Here is an 18120-nt window from a genome sequence, read left to right as displayed (position 1 = left end):
TTTTCTCTTCCATTGAATCAATATTCAGATAGTTTTCAATCCACTCCGATAGTATAGCCCGCGGCCGTTGTTTCAAGTCGTAGTCGCTCCTATTCCTCTTCAATTCAATTTCATCGGAATGTGTTGAGAAAGCCAAAATACAAATTTTATTTTCCAGTCTACGATACAGAGTCTTACATGGTATAGTGAGCGTGAGAAGTAACAAAAAACACATGGAGTAGTAATACAGGATGGGCGAATTAACGAGATGTGAAAAACATACACACAAACAGCAACAAAAGATATGGAAGAATAGCGGATGAATCATGCATGGAAATATGATGGCAAGTGGAAGCTAATATGAATCCCAACCTTTGTTATAGCAGACATCTATACACTTAGTTTTCTGTACATTCTCATTGTAGTATTTTGTCCTTCAAGATCTTGGCATCTCCGGCTTCCCCGCCCGCTTCCAGAACCTGGGGGGTGAAAAATACGGCTTACGCATAGCCTTGCTGATAGGGCTAGGCTTCTGCATTCGCCGAACATCGCCGACCACCACCCTGGAGCACCGCCGGCGACGGGGAGACGTGGGGAGTTTACTGATGGGAAGGCTGATGTACTTTCCATTGGCAGAGACCATCGGCAGCAGCACCTCGTGCACTCGCTCGTTGTTCTCACAGACGGGAGACAGTGGCGGTGAAGCCATCGGATAGCTCTCGAAGAAGTCGTCCATTTCCAGGTCCTCCTCCTCCTGCGTCAGTGTGGAGAGGGAGGGCGACAAGAGGGAGGGCGGCGGTGAGGGGGGAGGATCGTTTATGAAAAGCAGGCTGAAGCGGCCTTCGAGCCAGCCGTCAGCATCTTGTTTCAGCAAATCGTCGGTGGCCTCGAGGTCTGCATAGGGGAGAAAGGGGTCACTGAGCAAGGTCGGCTGAATAGTGTGCACCATATGAACAACAAGACAATCTCAGAAGGTGGAAGAAAAATCGCTTTGTTGTGGTGACGGTGAAAGTGATGCTGAAAAAAAAAACGAAAAAAGAAGAAGCGTAACGAACCGTGAAAAAATCCAAATGATTTTCAGAAGAATTTTTGTCATTTTCCCGGAATGGAGTCCGAATTTCAATGTGCACAGACTGGGAGGCCAACGTTACAATGTCAAACTTATGCTTCCGCAAGTCGGATTAAAATCAAAGGGGTAAAAAATGGGGCGGGAATAGTGCACTCCTCTGGTATACGCCCTATCTGACTGAGGTTTCCATTTTAGCCGATAAGAGCAGGCTTTTTTTTTGACTTTTCAGAGCGATAGCGCTATCTTCCTTATCATATGAAAACGGATCTTGAACGTGCTAACACCGTAGAGTCAAGACTCAAATTTGACTCAACATTTCATTCTTGATTAGCGTCAATTCTCAAGTTCTTCTTCCCGGAAGGGGACTGATGAAAAGATTTAAAGATTAATATTATATGCTCAAGTATTGCTATTGCCGGAGTCGGGCAAGACTTGTGATAATACTGACAATCATCAACTATCCCAAGTGGCTCATAAATTCAGCAAGGCTAAGGATCATGATTGGGGAGAAAGTCTGCAATTCGTGTATTTTTTTTATTTAGAGCTCTCATTTCCAATTTAGTTTATCTCTGGAATTTTTGCTAGTTTTCCTTTTCGGACTAATGAACCACGTGTTGAAGGGATGAGAGAAAATTTTGTAAAGGAGAATTCTGCGCATTGCAGAGAGTTGGATTTCTCAACGTGGCTAAAGCACCAAGAAAGACACCATGATTAAAAGGTTAGGTCTGGCACCGGGTCATGACCCCGATAAGAGCATGCCAAGAGGATGGCGTGGCATTTCGATAGGTTTTCTACGGGTCCATGAGGAAATCACGCTCTAAAGAAGGCCTTGAACTGCTGATCACTAGCGTTTTTAGAGGATCCTTTTTTCAAGGAAAAGCCCTTTTTAAGGGCTTACAGGAGATAACTCTGGCAACATTGGCTTTGGCACTCTTTGGAAGTGACGGCAATGGTACTTTATTTTTCATGTTGCGTTCATTTAAGTTTTCGAATTAGTGGAACCATCGAGACTGTATTCCTTAAATCCAGAGTTTCCCATTAAACCTTGCTAACCATCTTCTACACAATCATGCCCGACTCTGGGTTGACTTGGGTTGAGATGGTGCGACAGCGCCCCTGCCCTCCGTTGGCATTATTAGGAGGGCTTCCGGGCTAAACTGTGCATGAAAATGTGATACCAGAAGTGCCCTGCTGTAGTAGCCTGGATTGCAAGCTTCATTCGCGCACCCAGAAAGCTTTGTGTGGGGACGGCGAATGCGGAACAGGAATCTTCAGATTTTGCCTTACGATGAGATCATATCTGATTTTCCCAACATGAAGGGAAGGCGGGTTTCTTGAGCAGTGGAAACTTATTCCCCTCCCCCAAGGCTACTGGTGGCGATCCAGAACACCCTCTGAATCTTAATTTAAGCTATTAACATGTGCAACAAACTGCGCCACTCATAAACAATCTCTTATCTTTTCCGATCCATACTACATACTCAGGGGGCATTAGAAACTAGGAGTTAGCACCCGATTATTTATCATTTAGACGCTGCAAAAAATCGCAAATAGCCAACTATGTCGCCACCGATCTCTGGGAAAGGAAAACACTCTGAATCTGGTCTGGCAAGGTTCTTGGGTTCCGGTTGCTCCGGCATCCTCGAGCTGTTCCTCTTCCACCCTGTAGACACCGTCGCCAAGCGGCTCATGAGTAACCAGCAGAGGGTATGATTATGGCTTCCATTCTCCCTTTTCATCCCTATTAGCAACGCGAAGTCCTCACCTCTCCCCACAATGGCCCTAACCACATTGCTTGGTACTTTTCTTCCAGGTCTTTGTGCAAGGGGCATCCCTCCGCTCAAACATTGCAACCCTAGACAAAGTCATTTTCAAGGAGCACCATACAGCACCCATCGCGCGCAAATACATGTCGCTCTTCCCTGGCCTCGGATTTGCTGCAGGATACAAGGTCGCTCAGCGCATCTACAAATTCGGCGGCCAGCCATTTGTCAATGATTTCCTGAACACCCACTTCAAGTCCAATTTTGTGTCGGCATTCGGTGAAAAAACTGGCAAAACGATGATGCATGCGACTGCCGGAAGGTAGGCGTTCGGATACCCCCTGGGTTTTCCGGGGAAGGAGAGGATGTTCTGATTTTGAAGCTCAATACTTTTTTATCTCTCTCCATCTAGTCTTGTGGGTATTGGTGAAATTTTCCTCTTGCCGTTAGACGTCCTCAAGATTAAGCGCCAGACCAACCCCGAGGCATTCAAGGGTCGCGGGCTGATGCACATCATCCGAGAGGAAGGATTTGGCCTCTACCGGTAAGTTCCTGCATCGTCCATCGGCTTGAGAACCATTTTCATGGAGCTTTGTTCCCTTTATTTTTTCCCAACAGCGGTGCGGGATGGACTGCCGCACGAAACGCCCCAGGCTCCTTCGCCCTCTTTGGTGGTTCTGCCTTTGTCAAGGAATACGTCTTCGGCCTCCACGACTATAGCAAGGCCACCTTCTTCCAGAACTTCTGTGCTTCCATCGGTGGTGCGGTTGCCTCGATTACGGTGGCGGCGCCGCTTGACGTGGTCAAGACCCGCATCCAGAACAAGAACTTTGGAGTCAAGGAAAGCGGCTTCCGCATTGTGGCCGACTTGATCAAACACGAGGGCATGGGTGCGTTCTTCAAGGGACTGACGCCCAAGATCTTGGTGGTAGGGCCCAAGCTGATCTTCTCCTTCACCGTCGCCCAACAGCTGATCCCCATGTTCAACGAGATGCTTACCCCGAAGCCGTTGAACGTCTAATTTACCGCTCGACCCTAATTTCCTTCCCCCCAATTTTTTCTCGCCCTCTCTTCCCCCTGTTTTTATATATATATATTTGCGTTCATATTTTGGAATGCTTTTTTCTCTTCTGCAGTAGAATGTGACAAAATGTGTTAAAAATTATTCCTCTTTAATAAAGGCGATACTGTGAAGTAAGGCGTATCTATGTACATTCGAAATAGTTAAGAAGAAGGGAGAAAATAAACCACAAAAAAATATAGGCCATATATATATATAGATGATCGAGACAAACTTCAGAATACAGGAACAGCCATACGATAAGCGCGCGCAAGCATAGAATGGTGTATAGATGGGATAAATAAATCCTAGGTGAGTGGATCTTCACTCAATCACCATGGTTCGCTGGTAGGGGGAGATATTTGTTTCCGTAACCACGGCACCCGAGGTGTGAAGAACTATCCAAGCACAATAAAAAACTGGCGTTAGTTTCCCGCTCTTTTATTCGATTTGTGGTCAACCGCATAAGACTCACGGTGTTGCTTCAGGCCCTTTCCGAAATTTCGCCAGCAAAGCACCGCGTTCAGGAAGGTCGCAATCAATGCCGCCAGGGATATGGCCGCTATGGAGAGGAGAGGGTGAGCCCTGATATCTACGCGCAACGATGTAGTAAAACACCGCTTACCGAAAGAGGTCAAGAACATGTGGGTATACTGGTATTTTTTCTTCTGATCAGGCATGTACATTCGCACGATTTTAAATCCAAAATAGGCGAAGCCACAAGCCAAGGTCACCAAGAAGACCACCATCATCGTTCGGGATTCATGGCGAACCTAAGAAAGCGGGGCCCCAATAAGATGCCGTCAACACTACGAATGAAGTGTATTGAAAGAGATAGGCTCAAGCTACTCACGCTCCACACCGCAATAAATAGGATAATAAGGGTCAGTGGGATAAGTATGATGGTCAGAGGATATTCGATATCCCCCTCATGGAGAACTAGGACGAGAAATTGCAGGGTGAAGCCAAGGAAAAAGAAGAAATCGAGTTTGATAAACAGGATGAAGATCTGATAGGTCCTATAGATGTCTGTTGGAAAGAGTTGAGTTAGCTATTCTGTTCCCTTCACCTCCTATCCTGTTCGAGAGAGCGAGAGCCTTACTCTTCATATGCGGATCGGCTCCGATCTTTTTATATATCTGCCAACTAGTGGCAAGAGGGAAAGAGAGTCAAAATAGGCATCTAAAGAAAAATTCCGATTATATGCAAAATAGTTACCCGAACTCTTTATACAGTTTGAACCCGAGGTAGAGGCAGAGGAGCTCAGTTGCGCCCGTTACAATTGTCACGCCAATTAATTTCATCTTGATGCTTTCGAATACAAGCGTAGCATCCGATATTTCTTTCCCAGAGGCATCGTTGAGCGACAACTTGATCTGGAACACTTGAAACACGGAGAAAACACAACAGCATAAATTGCTTATCCCGAATCCGATTAGCTGGATAGTATTCTGATGCGTGATTCTATTTGAATGTGAATGAAGACTAAGATGACCAAAAAAATCAAGAATGGAGCAGAGATATGCTTACGCATCCCAGATGAGCACCACTTGGAACACTTGGGAAAACGAAAAGATAATTAGGTATATTGGAATTCCTCTACCTCTCTCCTCAGCTAGATTTCTACACGCACAAGCCCCATTTAGATGCAGAGGTGATGAGAAAGATATGCACAAGCAAGTCACCTACATGCCCTTTTTATAAAAGTAGCTGCTGTACTCCGAAAAGATAAGGGATTCGAGGATAATGACAATGATTGCCTGCAAGACCACCAACGCAAGGGTAATGCGGGCATACCCAGAATGCGGCACCAGCTAGCAATGCAAGATGCTTAGCAATGGAGGCGGAGACAAAGGCATGACTATGCATCATTTACCTTCTTCAGCTGCATTGGATGGGCGATGCTAATGGGTCGCTGGGACTCGGCACGGATTGTTTTCTTCACCCCTCTGGCGGTGAGAGAAGCAGTCGAGCTCTTTTTGTTCTTTCCCCTCTTTCTTTGGTAAAACAATTCCGTGTAAGCTGCTGGGTTTCAAAGCCTCACCTCATGGTGTTACAAGCAGATCTCCATTAGCAAAATGGCTGTGATTAGGTGGCCACGTTCAATTTGCGACAAATCTCAAAGAGAAGCCTATTTCTAATCAATTCCAGAGAGAGAGGAGGACAACACAAGCAAAGCAATCCGATCATAGTCGGATGCGGCATCATTAATGGTTGACTTTTAGTGCGTGCAAGTGGATGGATGTTCTTCTGTTCGGGGAGGGAACAAGGAGGTCTGAAAGCCATCTCAAATCTCGAGAATGTATTTGTTGGGGCGAAATAACTCGCTGCAAGGTCGGGCCAAGGAATGACGGTCCCCCTAGATAGCTAGAATTTTAGATGTAGTTTTGACTCGGTATGAATAAGCCTCGGAATGTCTGAAGCGGGCAACGACCAAGATCTAAAGTCAGCGGCGCTTCTTGGTGTGGCTCACCCATGTGATCAGACCACCGGTTTACCTTGAAGCGATCCAAAATTAGGCTAGAGACTGCTTCTTATTATAATACAGTGGGCTCTCCCTCTTCCATGATTCATGGGCACTTTCACAATACAATGGCAATCCATGTACGAAGAAATAGGATGACGAGGATATTCATAACACAGATCATAAAGAAAATAAAAGAAAAGAGGTGGAGAAAGAAAAAAAGCCCTCGGTGGAGTGGCGTTTGGATGAAACGGGATAGAGAAGAAAATACTGTTGTAACTTCAGAAAAATAGAAAAGAAAAGAAATATATATTACAAAAAAAAAAACCTTGAAATAACAAACAAAGTGAGCCCCTTTGTGCAAGTAAGAAAAATCATGGTAGAAAAAAATAAGGGTTGGAGCGAGAGAGAAAACTCCATGAATGCATCCTCTCCCCCTTCTTCTGAATGACATAAGCATCCCGCCTCTCACCTCGGGCGATCCTCGTATTCGATTACATGTTTCGATACCATTGCTTGCTGTAGACCGTATCCTTCAAACCTTGGTGGTAGTGCCCGGCGATGTCGTATCCAGGGGTACGAACATGCTCGACGCGCACCCCACCGTCCCCCACATCCGCGGCCCAATTGGGGAGATAGCGCGGATCTGGAGCCGCAGCCATCATCAACTCATGGGGTTTGCGGCGAGAAGGGTCACCGACGGCAGCTTGTGGAGCCGGGGATCGCAGTGGAGACCACACAGCAGAGGAGACCCCCGGAGCGTGGGGCTGGGGCTTGAGGACGGCGCGGCTAGTGGGGGGGTTGACTTGTCGGGAGAGATTCAATGCCCGTTGCGCCTCCAACTCCATTAGATCACGCGACTCGAGTGTGGCTAGGTGGTGCCCGGATTTGGCCTGCTTTTCCTGTAACATCACAACAATACAAACGAGGGTTGAGAGCGGGTTGTGGTAGGCTCAAGATGACATGCAGAGCCCACTTACCATCTTCATTATCGTCCAGTCAAACACAAAGTCGTATTGGAAGCCCTCCCTCACAAAGAGATCGCGAAACAGTTTTCGCAGGTAGCTGTAGTCGGGCTTGTCGTCAAACCGCAGAGAGCGGACGTAGTTGTGATAAATCGCAAACTCGGCAGGGAAGCCCCGGCAGAGGACTTCCGTTGGAGTGGTCATCTTCTTCTCCATGATACGGTCGTATTTTTGTTTCTTTGTATTGGCCTTGAGCCCTTGCCAGGGGAGCGAGCCGCGTAGGAAATACATCAAGACATATCCAAGGGACTCCATGTCGTCTCGACGCGCCTGTTCTGTAAAGCAGAGGAACAAAACACGGGTTAACACACGATGGAGAGTGAGCCAGAGGGCGTGTGGCAATACCTATTCCAAGATGTGTATTGATGCTGGCATAACGGGCAGTTCCAGTCAGATTTTTATTCTCCTTGTAAGGGATGTGGAGACCGGATTTTGGGTCGCGGTACCGTTTTGCCAGGCCGAAATCGATGATATGAACCATATTACTATTCCGGCCCAAGCCCATCAAAAAGTTATCTGGTTTGATGTCTCGATGCAGGAAATTCTTCGAGTGTAGGTATTCGACCCTCGTAATCTTCAGGATGGGGAAGGGGGGGGGGGGAGAACATTCCGTGAATAAATCCATTCTTGATAGCAACGAGGGTATGCCAGGACTTACCAGTTGTTCAGCCAACATCAACACCGTCTTCAAAATAAATTTTCGTCCGCAAAAGTTGAACAGATCCTCCAGCGATGGCCCAAGTAGATCCATTCCCATACAGTAGTAGTCGCGCTCAATGGTGAACCATCTCATGTTTGGGATGCCCACTCCACCAGCCAGTACGCGATATACTTTAGCCTCGTATTCAAGCTGGAGATGTTTGGCATTAATCGGCTCTAGCTTGACCGCCAGTTCTTCACCAGTCTGCAGGCTGATGGCTAATAACAAACGAGATGAAAGGCAAACCGTGTAAGTGAATGTCAGATGCAAGTGATTAGTAAGAGCATGATTCGAAAGCGGCCCTACCTTGATACAACACTCCAAAGCTCCCCTCTCCAATCTTCTTTCCCAGACGATAGCGGCCGCTGACAACGCTATTAGTTGCAGGCATGCCATGTAGGCCATTGCTAAGAGGATTATGAGGATGTGCCATGCACAAAGCACATATGTAAATGGCGGGAGGTGGTGAGGATGGGGGTGGGGGGGTGGGAAGAAGAGGAAAGGGAGTATAAGGATATATTTATGCTAAGGAACAGGAGGCAGGAGAAGAGGGATGATCTCCTGGGTGAGAAGGTAGCGAAGGTAGGCCAAGCGAGATGTTGGGAGAGGCTCGTGGAAGAGTGTCACCAAATGAGCACTAGGGGAGGAGGAATCCGCTGAGGGATTTAACCAATTCGGACGTATTTTTTAGTGAAGGGCCTAAAAAGCTAAGAGAATAAAAATGGAGCAAGGGAAAAAATAACCTAAACTTCAGGATATCCCTGCTATCCAGATATCCGACAGGCCAGGATCGGTATGCAAGGCGGGTGTCAGCCTTGAGGACGCGGAAAAGCTTAATTGAGAAGAGAGACAGAGTCTGGACCCCACCGGCCGGCCCAGCTCTGAGACACAGGGAGATTAAGGGAATATGAAGAGGGCGGGGGCTGGGTCGGGCGGCCTCTCCCACGGCTGCGCGGCTCGACCAGTCTCCCACGGTGGCTGCAAAACCCAGCGCGGACAACCGGCCGGACACCAGAGGGTGGCGGGCGAGGAAATTGGCTCACACCCTCCCCACTCTTTTACGGGGGAACCTTGCAATTGCCTTTCCGCTCTTTCTCACTCTAACTTGTATTCGTACCACCCGGCCGCGAGATCCAATTCGACTATCGAATTATGATTCATTTCAAATTCATGCCTGTCAAATGCATATCTTATCGTCCGTATAAAAAACCGAGGAGGCCTCCTCGTCTTCTTCTCCCTACTCTACCTCTCTTCTCTCTTCTTTTCCAACCTCGTCTCTCTCCAGTCTCCACACACCCACCATGGCAAAAGGCAAAGTTTTATTAGCTTATTCGGGCGGCCTTGACACCTCATGCATCCTCGCATGGTTACTTGAGCAGGGCTATGAAGTCATGGCCTACATGGCCGATGTTGGCCAGGAGGAAGACTTCGAGGCGGCTCGCAAAAAGGCCCTCGGCGTAGGGGCAAGCAAAGTCTTTATTGAGGTAAGCGTGTATTGTCCTTGCCACCTCCTTTCCTTGATGGCTGACATTCCCTGTCCTCCCTTGTTGTAGGATCTCCGTCGGGAATTTGTCGAGGAGCTCATCTTCCCTGCAGTACAAGCCAATGCTATCTACGAGAACGTGTACCTCCTTGGCACGTCGCTGGCCCGCCCAGTCATTGCGCGTAGGCAAATCGAGATTGCCGCGAGGGAGGGGTGCGACTACGTGTCACATGGATGCACGGGTAAGGGCAATGACCAAGTGCGGTTTGAGCTAAGCTTTTATGCACTCAACCCAAACATCAAGGTGATTGCTCCGTGGAGGATGCCTGGTACGTATGATGATCCCATTGTCTGAGCGTATCGTCCCATACTCAGTGGAATCTGCTCTTTTGTTCGCTTTTAGAATTCTACGAGCGCTTCCCTGGTCGGAAGGACCTGCTTGCCTATGCTGCCGAGAAAAATATCCCCGTGGTGCAAACTGCCGCAAAGCCGTGGTCGACCGATGAAAATCTCTTCCACATCTCGTACGAGGCCGGCATTCTCGAGGACCCCAACGTCACTCCCCCGAAAGACATGTGGAAACTCACGGTGGACCCGGAGGATGCGCCCAATACGCCTGAACGTATTACCATCCATTTTGAGGCCGGCCGCCCCGTCCGGGTGGTGCACGAAGACGGCACGACAAAGACCGATCCCCTCGAACTCTTCATCTACCTCAACACTCTCGCTCGCCGCAATGGAATTGGCAGGATTGACATTGTCGAGAACCGGTACATCGGCATTAAATCCCGAGGATGTTACGAAACTCCCGGCGGAACCATCTTGCGCGTCGCCCATGTGGACCTCGAAGGGCTGACCCTGGACCGTCAAGTCCGGTATGTCCGAGACACAGCCGTCACCCCCGAGTTTTCGCAACTGCTCTACAACGGATACTGGTTCTCTCCGGAGCGGGATGTTCTCAGCGCCACCCTCAAGGCTTCACAGAAGCACGTGAATGGAGAGGTGCGCCTGAAACTCTACAAAGGAAACGTGGTTGTCGAAGGAAGGAGCTCGCAGACCGAGCATCTGTATGACATGGAGGAGAGCTCGATGGATGTGCAAGGTGGATTCACCCCGCAAGATTCAGAGGGCTTTATTCGAATTCAGAGCATTCGACTGAAGAAGTGGGGTGCGGCGAAAATGGCGAGCGGCGAGGGTTTCCGAGGTTTCTAGAGGGCTAGACAATGGGGGGGGGAGGGGTTCTCTTCTCTCTCCTCCCTCCCATTCCCTCCAAAAAAAAATCTATAGAATTTTCAGATCTTTAGCAAGTTGATTTTATTCGGTTTTTTTATCCTTTTTCGTTTCAGTTGCATAATCTTGTGTTTTCTTTCTTTTGTGAATAATAATCTAATGGCAATGGATACGTCGTCACGATGGGGGGGGGGGGGCTAATTCTTACCGGTCACTTAGTCAGAGGATGGAAAGAGCGAGGGATGAAGACGCTAAAGGTTCTACATGTGAAAATCCCTCTGGGTTTGAATTCATCTCAGTATCACATGTTTTAATGCTTCAAGTCCATAAAACCACCGCTATTTCGCTTTACCAGAACTCGAGGCTCTCCACTGTCAAAATGCAAGAAGAAAAACATCTCCTCAGCTATCCATCGGACGCAACCCCCCACATGACGCTCACGCGGCGCGGTCCGATATTCCTTCTTCGTATGCGCAACAATGAGAATCGACTCTCCGATGCATTCATCAAAGGCATCCATCAATGTCTCCAGGTGGTCGAGGATGCGTACGAAAATGAGGGCCCATGTGAAATGGCGCTGGTGACCACGGGCGAGGGGAAATTCTACTCGAATGGATTGGACATGTCCGTGTTCGAGGTCCCGAACTTCGTACAAACCGTGTTCTACAAGCTCCTCAGACGGATGTTGATATTCCCCATTCCAACGATCGCGGTCTTGAACGGGTAAGGAAATCAAACAAAAAGAATGCTCCGAATTAAGTAACCAAGATTGGATATTATTCTCGTGTAGTCACACTTTCGCCGGTGGCTGTCTACTCGCTCTTGCTCATGGTATTTCAGCTGCTTCCATTTCAGCATCACTTCGTATATTAGAGTTAACGGGCTTATTCCTTTTATTCTTATTTTTTAAAAAACAAACAAGACTATCGCGTCATGCGAAAAGATAGGGGTTTTATGTGCATGAACGAGCTCGACATTTCTCTCCCACTCATTCCCGGGCTGGCGGCGGTGGTCCGGGTGAAAACTACCCCGCAGGTGTATCGCGACGTGTGTCTACAGGCGAAGCGGTACCCCGCAGACGTCGCATTACAGAGCGGCCTAGTCGATGAAGTCGGGACGGAGGACGAGCTGCTGAACAAAGGATTGGCTCTTGCGCAGAAATGGGCGCCAAAGGCGAAGTCGCCTGTGTATGGAAGCATCAAGCAGAATATGTATTGGGAGGCGCTTCTCCATCTCGAGCCAGAAGAGCAGGCAAAACTGTAGACCATTGTATTTCAACATGCAGAGCAAAATATTGATTATTATTAGGGCTAATTTTTGTGTTTGAAAATGTGTTAACTTTTGGTAAAAAAAAAACGTCAGAGCATTGACTATAAAACCTAATAAGCATATCCGATAACCCACTACAGAACCAGACCCAAACTGATGAAAGCATAAAGGTATCTAACAACATGGTGATTACACACGTGGAGGGGGAGGCTTTACTCCGTGGAACTGTAGTCGGAGGACCGACCTCTTCTCCATGCTGGTTGCGTGGGCGTGACGACCGCGGACGAAGCCTCACTATCCCCACCATAGGTGGCCGCGGCGGTATCTTCCGTCTCACGGCCCTCATCCCTTTCCCCATTCTCTTCATGCTCTAGCACTCGGTCATCAAAGCTTAGCTCGGGAACTTCATAGTCACCCCGCTCGGTGTCTTCCTCACCGCCCTCCTCCACCTCGGGATAGGGCAGCTCCGCTTCCCGCTTCGGCGTAATCGGAGACTCGACAAGAGGAAGTGGTGAGGCGCTTGTTTCAGGCCGCGAAGCTTGTCTCGAGAGCTAATGCATTCGTTGTAAAGCAGAATCGAGTGTCATTAGCCAAGCATTAAACTAGAGGCAATGGCACAAATTTGTATTGGGTTGTAAATCGACTTACTCGGTCCCTATCTCTCCAAGCTTTTGCATTTGAGGGCGAGTAGCCGGCCCCTCCGGCTCCCGATAAACTCCCCGTCGTGCTGCTAGTGCCTTCGTGTCTATTACGCCACCACGTCACCAGCGACCTCCAGGCTATCACGCCAAACACTAGCTCCCAAAACAGGAATATGCACACAAACACCACGGCCGTGGTGATTGGCCAGTAGTACATGAAGTAGCGAAGACCGCGGAATCGCGCGTCAAGACGCAGGCGTGCCGAATACACCATAAGCCGCGAGTCCGAGATAGAGATGCGCGCACGAGTGACGCGATCGCGGTAAGACTCGACGACGTTCTCGAGAAGGGGCACCTGGAGATGCTGGGATTCGTCGGCAAAATCAAGTAGGAGTGGGAGAGCACGCCAGAAGGTTTTCATGAGGCGGAGCACGGGAGAGTCGTACTTAAGAATAGTCTAGAAACTTGCACAGGTTAATTCTCTGGGCCACTACAAAGAGATGGCACATCTAGGCTCTACTGACCGGCCTGCTTGACGAATGCACAACCTTGCCATTCTCCCCCTGTAGCTCCAAATTGACCATAAAATTGCCAATCTCCACATTACGCTCCGACACTGGAACATGGAGCTCGACGGACACATCGTACGCGAGGTCGGCAGTCAAGAACTAATAGAGAGAGGCAAATCAGGGTGATCAATTCGTGTAAATACGAGTAGAGGCCCAATATACCGGCGACGGGAGCCCAATAGCGGCAAAATCGATGATGGCTGAGGGATTTGTATCTCTTCTATTTTTAAAAAAAAATCAGATTAAAACCATTTTCATCGCATAGACAAGGCGGAATTCTTTACCCATATTGTAGATAGATAGGCACAACGTTCTCAACACGGGGAATCCACATATACCAGAATGCACCATATGCGAGCACAGCAACGCCCATAAGGAAGCTCACCCCGAGGGTAATAAAAAACGACTTGACAGCAACGCGTTGTGTACGCGGCGATGTCAGTATATTTGCAATGGGTTCAAGGATGGTGGCGGCAGCGCCAAAAAAGGGCGCTAGAAAAAACGAGGTTGCCTAAGATTGGAAAAAAAAGACGTGTGAAATCAACATCTACAATTTCTGCGCGCATATCGTGGCTATTTACCTCCACTATTGTTTTTTCCACAGACATGGTTTAGAATTTCAATTCTTGGTAGAATCCTTTTTTTTTCACGAGAAAAAGGTATCTCAGGACACCGTGACTGCTTATGGCTTGGGCAGACCCAATTAGAGAGGTGCGTAATCGATTGCATTCGTTTCAAATACATTACGCGTGTTTGCCACATACATCCTTCGCTCGCATTTCAATCATAATAGAATGGCACCAAAGGAGAATTGGGAGAAGTATGATAAGCCCATCAATGAGGAGGGAGAGGAGAAGATCGTTGCACTGGATGAGGGCGATATTGCACTATTAAAAACCTATGTATGTGATGTTTAGATCTAGATTAGATCAACGGTCAGTATTTAGCTGAACTTTTTTCCCTAACAGGGCCAAGGTCCCTATGCCAGAGACTTGAGGAAAATTGTGAATGAGATCAAGGAGGCACAGAAGCGTGTCAATGACAAAATCGGTAGATTATCAGGATTGCCCTGTTTTCTCGATTGCTAATAGAATTATTTAATCCCTGACAATTTTATCCATTTTCGATTTCCACCCCTTCCCAATCCTATGATTCTCTAGGTGTCAAGGAATCAGATACTGGGCTAGCTACACCGAATCTATGGGACATTGCGGCCGACAAACAAAGAATGCATGAGGAACAGCCTCTCCAGGTAAACGAAGGCTTTTTGTCGGGCAACCGTGGAGCTAGGTTAGTCACACTTCAATAATAGGTCGCTCGCTGTACGAAAATAATTCAAGCTGGCCAGGGTGAAGAAGCCAAATATGTGATCAATGTAAAGCAAATCGCTAAATTTGTGGTTGGGCTCGGCGAGCGTGTGTCGCCGACGGATGTTGAGGAGGGCATGCGAGTAGGGTAGCTAGTTACTTTTGTTTCCATTCCCAATCGCAAATATCTTATTGGTGCTTCATCCTTTCAGGGTGGATCGTAACAAGTATCAAATTCAAATCCCACTACCGCCCAAGATTGATCCGACGGTGACCATGATGCAGGTAGAAGAGAAGCCCGATGTGACATATAGCGATGTTGGAGGATGCAAGGAGCAAATCGAGCGATTACGCGAGGTGGTTGAAATGCCCCTGCTGCAGGTATTATTCTAACCAAAGATTTATTTTAATAATGCGAAAGGGCCATTTCGAGCTCACTTCTTCTTTTCACATCAAGCCCGAGAGATTCGTCAATCTAGGCATCGATCCACCCAAAGGCGTGCTCCTCTATGGACCCCCCGGCACTGGCAAGACTCTATGTGCCCGCGCGGTTGCTAATCGAACGGACGCCACTTTTATTCGTGTCATTGGATCAGAGCTTGTACAGAAGTATGATGATTGATTTTTCCTCTATTAAACTAGATTAACCTGGCGATTTCGTTTTCTAGATATGTTGGCGAAGGAGCAAGAATGGTGCGTGAGCTCTTTGAAATGGCGCGCACTAAGAAGGCATGTATCATTTTCTTCGACGAAGTGGATGCAATTGGTGGTGCTCGTTTCGATGACGGAGCGGGCGGTGACAACGAAGTGCAGCGCACTATGCTTGAGTTGATCAATCAGCTGGACGGGTTCGATCCCCGTGGAAACATTAAAGTGCTGATGGCCACCAATCGGCCTGACACGCTTGACCCTGCACTCCTCCGCCCTGGGCGTCTCGACCGCAAAGTGGAGTTCAGCTTACCCGACCTAGAGGGCCGCGCGAATATCTTGAAAATCCATGCCCGGAGTATGAGCGTGGAGCGCGACATTCGGTTTGAGTTGATTGCTCGGCTGTGCCCGAATAGCACGGGCGCAGAGTTGAGGAGTGTGTGTACAGAGGCCGGGATGTTCGCCATCCGGGCGCGGAGAAAGGTCGCGACGGAGAAGGACTTTTTAGAGGCAGTAAATAAGGTGATCAAGGGCTATGCCAAATTCTCGAGTACTCCTAAGGTAAGAGCACCATGTTCCCGACGTCACCCCTTTGGTGTGTTTGCTAACTTTTGCTTTCTTTTTTTTTCTCTCCTTTAGTATATGATATGGAACTAAAGGGGGGTGGATACACTTTTAGAGTTGGTTGTTCTTGTTGGATTTTTATCTATCTACACATATATATATATTGTTTCGATTTCCCTCACCTTCGCCTGATTTATTTTCTCTAATAATTTCATCAAATTGGGATATTGCCATGATAGGAGTGATACAAGGAGATGGTGAAAGATCGATAGGCCAGTATGTGACGCATCTCGAAAAAATTATGACACCGTCGAAAACAAAACTTGACCTTGCCCCACCTATTTCCCAGTCTCTTTTGCCTCCAACCCAAAAATTTTTGGAAAGGATTAAAATAAAATCAATAAAAAAATCCCCCATTCTCATGACCAACTGGACCGTTCCCTTACCCTCGACCAGTCGGCGCAAATACCGCCCCGCCACTGAGATTGTCACCGTCGACAGCACCACTGACGACAAATACAATCCCGCCTCTGTGCCCATCTATGCCACGGCGACATTCAAGCAGCGGTCGGTGAATGACATGGGGGAGTATGACTACTCACGGTCCGGCAATCCCACTCGCACCCACGTCGGTAAGTGCAGTCTATTGATTGGCGTTGATCCTCTCCGCTAATTGCCACTGCCTTGCAGAGAATCATCTTGCCAAAATTATGGGAGCGAAAAAAGCCTACGCCGTCAGCAGTGGCATGAGTGCACTGGATGTAATTACTCGCCTCGTAAAGGCGGGCGAGGAAATCATTGCCGGGGATGATCTCTACGGTGGTAAGTCGCCAACGGCATTCCACCTGTCACATTGGCATTAGCATTGAGCTTTCCGTTATGATGCCCATATGTTTCTAGGAACCAATCGTCTGCTCTCCTTCCTCTCGACTCACGGCTCGATCAAGACCCACCACGTCAACACAACCAATCCTGACAGTCTCCTTCCGCATCTCTCTGAGAAAACCCGTCTTGTATTGCTTGAAACCCCGACCAATCCACTGATTAAAATCGCAGACATCCCACGCATCTCACAATTGGTCCACGAACGGTGTCCCGATGCGCTGGTGGTGGTAGACAACACGATGATGTCGCCATACTTGCAGCGTCCACTAGAGCTTGGCGCCGACATCACCTATCACAGTGGGACGAAGTACCTGAGCGGGCATCACGATCTGATGGCAGGCGTCATTGGAGTGAAAGACGAAGCACTGGCTGAGGTAGCTCTCTTCTTCTTTCTCTTCTTGGTTTCCTCAACACAAGCAGGAAAGTGTGGATTTCTAACGACTGCTCTTTTCCTCTAGAAAATATATTTCGTGATTAATGCCACTGGGTGTGGGCTGGATCCCTTCGACTCTTGGCTCCTTCTGCGCGGCGTCAAGACGCTGGCCGTCCGTATGGAGAAACAGCAGGCCAATGCCCAGCAGGTTGCCGAGTTCCTTGTTGCGCATGGCTTCAAAGTTCACTATCCGGGCTGCAAGACGCATCCCCAGTATGCGCTCCATCAAAAGATGGCGTCCGGCCCTGGTGCGGTTCTAAGTTTTGAGACGGGAGACGTGCACCTGTCGGAGAAAATCGTAGAGAGCACTAAACTGTGGAGCATCAGCGTCAGTTTCGGGTGTGTGAATTCATTGATCAGCATGCCCTGCCGCATGTCGCATGCAAGCATTCCTGCACATGTGAGGGCAGAGCGGGAATTCCCTGAAGGTAAACTATAGTGGCAGGCGGCCATGGTCCCCGCCCCCCTCTTTACCCAAGCATCCTTTGGGGACGGAAGGTTATTAACCACTTCTATTTGATTTCCTAGATTTGATTCGGTTGTGCGTGGGCATTGAGGACGCAGACGACCTTCTCGAGGACCTGTATCATGCCATGTGCCTTGCAGGCGTCCTTCCCCTTCCCAACTAAGCTGTTTAATTTGTTGAACTGGAGTATTTGTACTCCTCATACCAGCGATCGGAACCATCTAATGGTGATATTGAGGCTGGTTCCGTGGACTATTGATTCTTTTATTTCTTCACTTGTGTTTTTTTTACATATATAGCAATATCGTTTATACTTTTGAAAATTTACTAGAAAAGAAAAAAAACTGCTTGTAGTTGAGATAACTCAAGATAAAGACGTGCGCTTCGGCATCTTTTTTATTGATTGACGTGAGAAGAAGGGAAAAAGTATTAGAGAGACGGGCTGGTTGGGTTCTGCTCCCCTAGAGGCATGAAATTACAGTCGATTCCAACCGCTCTAAAGAACACTAATGAATCGAGAAACAAAGCATGGGAATAATAAAAAGGATAACATAAAATGGCAAAA

General features: G+C 48.1%; 9 protein-coding genes across 9 annotated transcripts; 5 read left to right on the top strand and 4 right to left on the bottom strand.

Moving 5' to 3' along the window:
• Window positions 1-415: 415 nt before the first annotated feature.
• VTP21DRAFT_3011 (uncharacterized protein) lies at window positions 416-928 on the bottom strand (the record flags this gene model as incomplete). Its single annotated transcript, XM_069393268.1, has 1 exon — window positions 416-928. The coding sequence occupies one exon, from the start codon at window positions 926-928 to the stop codon at window positions 416-418; it is 513 nt and encodes a 170-aa protein (XP_069249621.1).
• A 1680-nt stretch (window positions 929-2608) lies between these two features.
• Window positions 2609-3832, top strand: VTP21DRAFT_3010 (uncharacterized protein; the record flags this gene model as incomplete). Its single annotated transcript, XM_069393267.1, has 4 exons — window positions 2609-2755; window positions 2862-3133; window positions 3224-3355; window positions 3430-3832. 4 exons carry the CDS (start codon window positions 2609-2611, stop codon window positions 3830-3832), a joined length of 954 nt encoding a protein of 317 aa, XP_069249620.1.
• Window positions 3833-4195: 363 nt separating this feature from the next.
• Window positions 4196-5762, bottom strand: VTP21DRAFT_3009 (uncharacterized protein; the record flags this gene model as incomplete). Its single annotated transcript, XM_069393265.1, has 9 exons — window positions 4196-4269; window positions 4347-4433; window positions 4497-4644; window positions 4725-4900; window positions 4974-5017; window positions 5090-5335; window positions 5402-5494; window positions 5561-5685; window positions 5748-5762. 9 exons carry the CDS (start codon window positions 5760-5762, stop codon window positions 4196-4198), a joined length of 1008 nt encoding a protein of 335 aa, XP_069249619.1.
• A 1067-nt stretch (window positions 5763-6829) lies between these two features.
• VTP21DRAFT_3008 (uncharacterized protein) lies at window positions 6830-8493 on the bottom strand (the record flags this gene model as incomplete). The annotated part of the gene is made up of 5 exons (XM_069393264.1): window positions 6830-7237; window positions 7316-7635; window positions 7706-7934; window positions 8019-8278; window positions 8367-8493. The coding sequence occupies 5 exons, from the start codon at window positions 8491-8493 to the stop codon at window positions 6830-6832; spliced, it is 1344 nt and encodes a 447-aa protein (XP_069249618.1).
• An 868-nt stretch (window positions 8494-9361) lies between these two features.
• Window positions 9362-10755, top strand: VTP21DRAFT_3007 (uncharacterized protein; the record flags this gene model as incomplete). The annotated part of the gene is made up of 3 exons (XM_069393263.1): window positions 9362-9544; window positions 9614-9872; window positions 9947-10755. The coding sequence occupies 3 exons, from the start codon at window positions 9362-9364 to the stop codon at window positions 10753-10755; spliced, it is 1251 nt and encodes a 416-aa protein (XP_069249617.1).
• Window positions 10756-10999: 244 nt separating this feature from the next.
• Window positions 11000-12036, top strand: VTP21DRAFT_3006 (uncharacterized protein; the record flags this gene model as incomplete). The annotated part of the gene is made up of 3 exons (XM_069393262.1): window positions 11000-11496; window positions 11564-11604; window positions 11696-12036. 3 exons carry the CDS (start codon window positions 11000-11002, stop codon window positions 12034-12036), a joined length of 879 nt encoding a protein of 292 aa, XP_069249616.1.
• Window positions 12037-12254: 218 nt separating this feature from the next.
• VTP21DRAFT_3005 (uncharacterized protein) lies at window positions 12255-13860 on the bottom strand (the record flags this gene model as incomplete). The annotated part of the gene is made up of 6 exons (XM_069393261.1): window positions 12255-12593; window positions 12691-13140; window positions 13208-13351; window positions 13415-13472; window positions 13537-13763; window positions 13834-13860. The coding sequence occupies 6 exons, from the start codon at window positions 13858-13860 to the stop codon at window positions 12255-12257; spliced, it is 1245 nt and encodes a 414-aa protein (XP_069249615.1).
• A 186-nt stretch (window positions 13861-14046) lies between these two features.
• Window positions 14047-15864, top strand: VTP21DRAFT_3004 (uncharacterized protein; the record flags this gene model as incomplete). Its single annotated transcript, XM_069393260.1, has 8 exons — window positions 14047-14154; window positions 14221-14302; window positions 14413-14504; window positions 14565-14707; window positions 14772-14940; window positions 15017-15168; window positions 15228-15768; window positions 15847-15864. 8 exons carry the CDS (start codon window positions 14047-14049, stop codon window positions 15862-15864), a joined length of 1305 nt encoding a protein of 434 aa, XP_069249614.1.
• Window positions 15865-16192: 328 nt separating this feature from the next.
• On the top strand, window positions 16193-17718 carry VTP21DRAFT_3003 (uncharacterized protein; the record flags this gene model as incomplete). Its single annotated transcript, XM_069393259.1, has 5 exons — window positions 16193-16403; window positions 16462-16593; window positions 16672-17030; window positions 17115-17517; window positions 17618-17718. 5 exons carry the CDS (start codon window positions 16193-16195, stop codon window positions 17716-17718), a joined length of 1206 nt encoding a protein of 401 aa, XP_069249613.1.
• Between the last annotated feature and the right edge of the window lie 402 nt (window positions 17719-18120).

This window comes from Calcarisporiella thermophila, assembly GCF_041956535.1.
Source record: "Calcarisporiella thermophila strain CBS 279.70 unplaced genomic scaffold VTP21scaffold_16, whole genome shotgun sequence".
NCBI classification, from domain to species: Eukaryota; Fungi; Calcarisporiellomycota; class Calcarisporiellomycetes; order Calcarisporiellales; family Calcarisporiellaceae; genus Calcarisporiella; species Calcarisporiella thermophila.
This window is presented reverse-complemented; position numbering and strand designations above follow the sequence as displayed.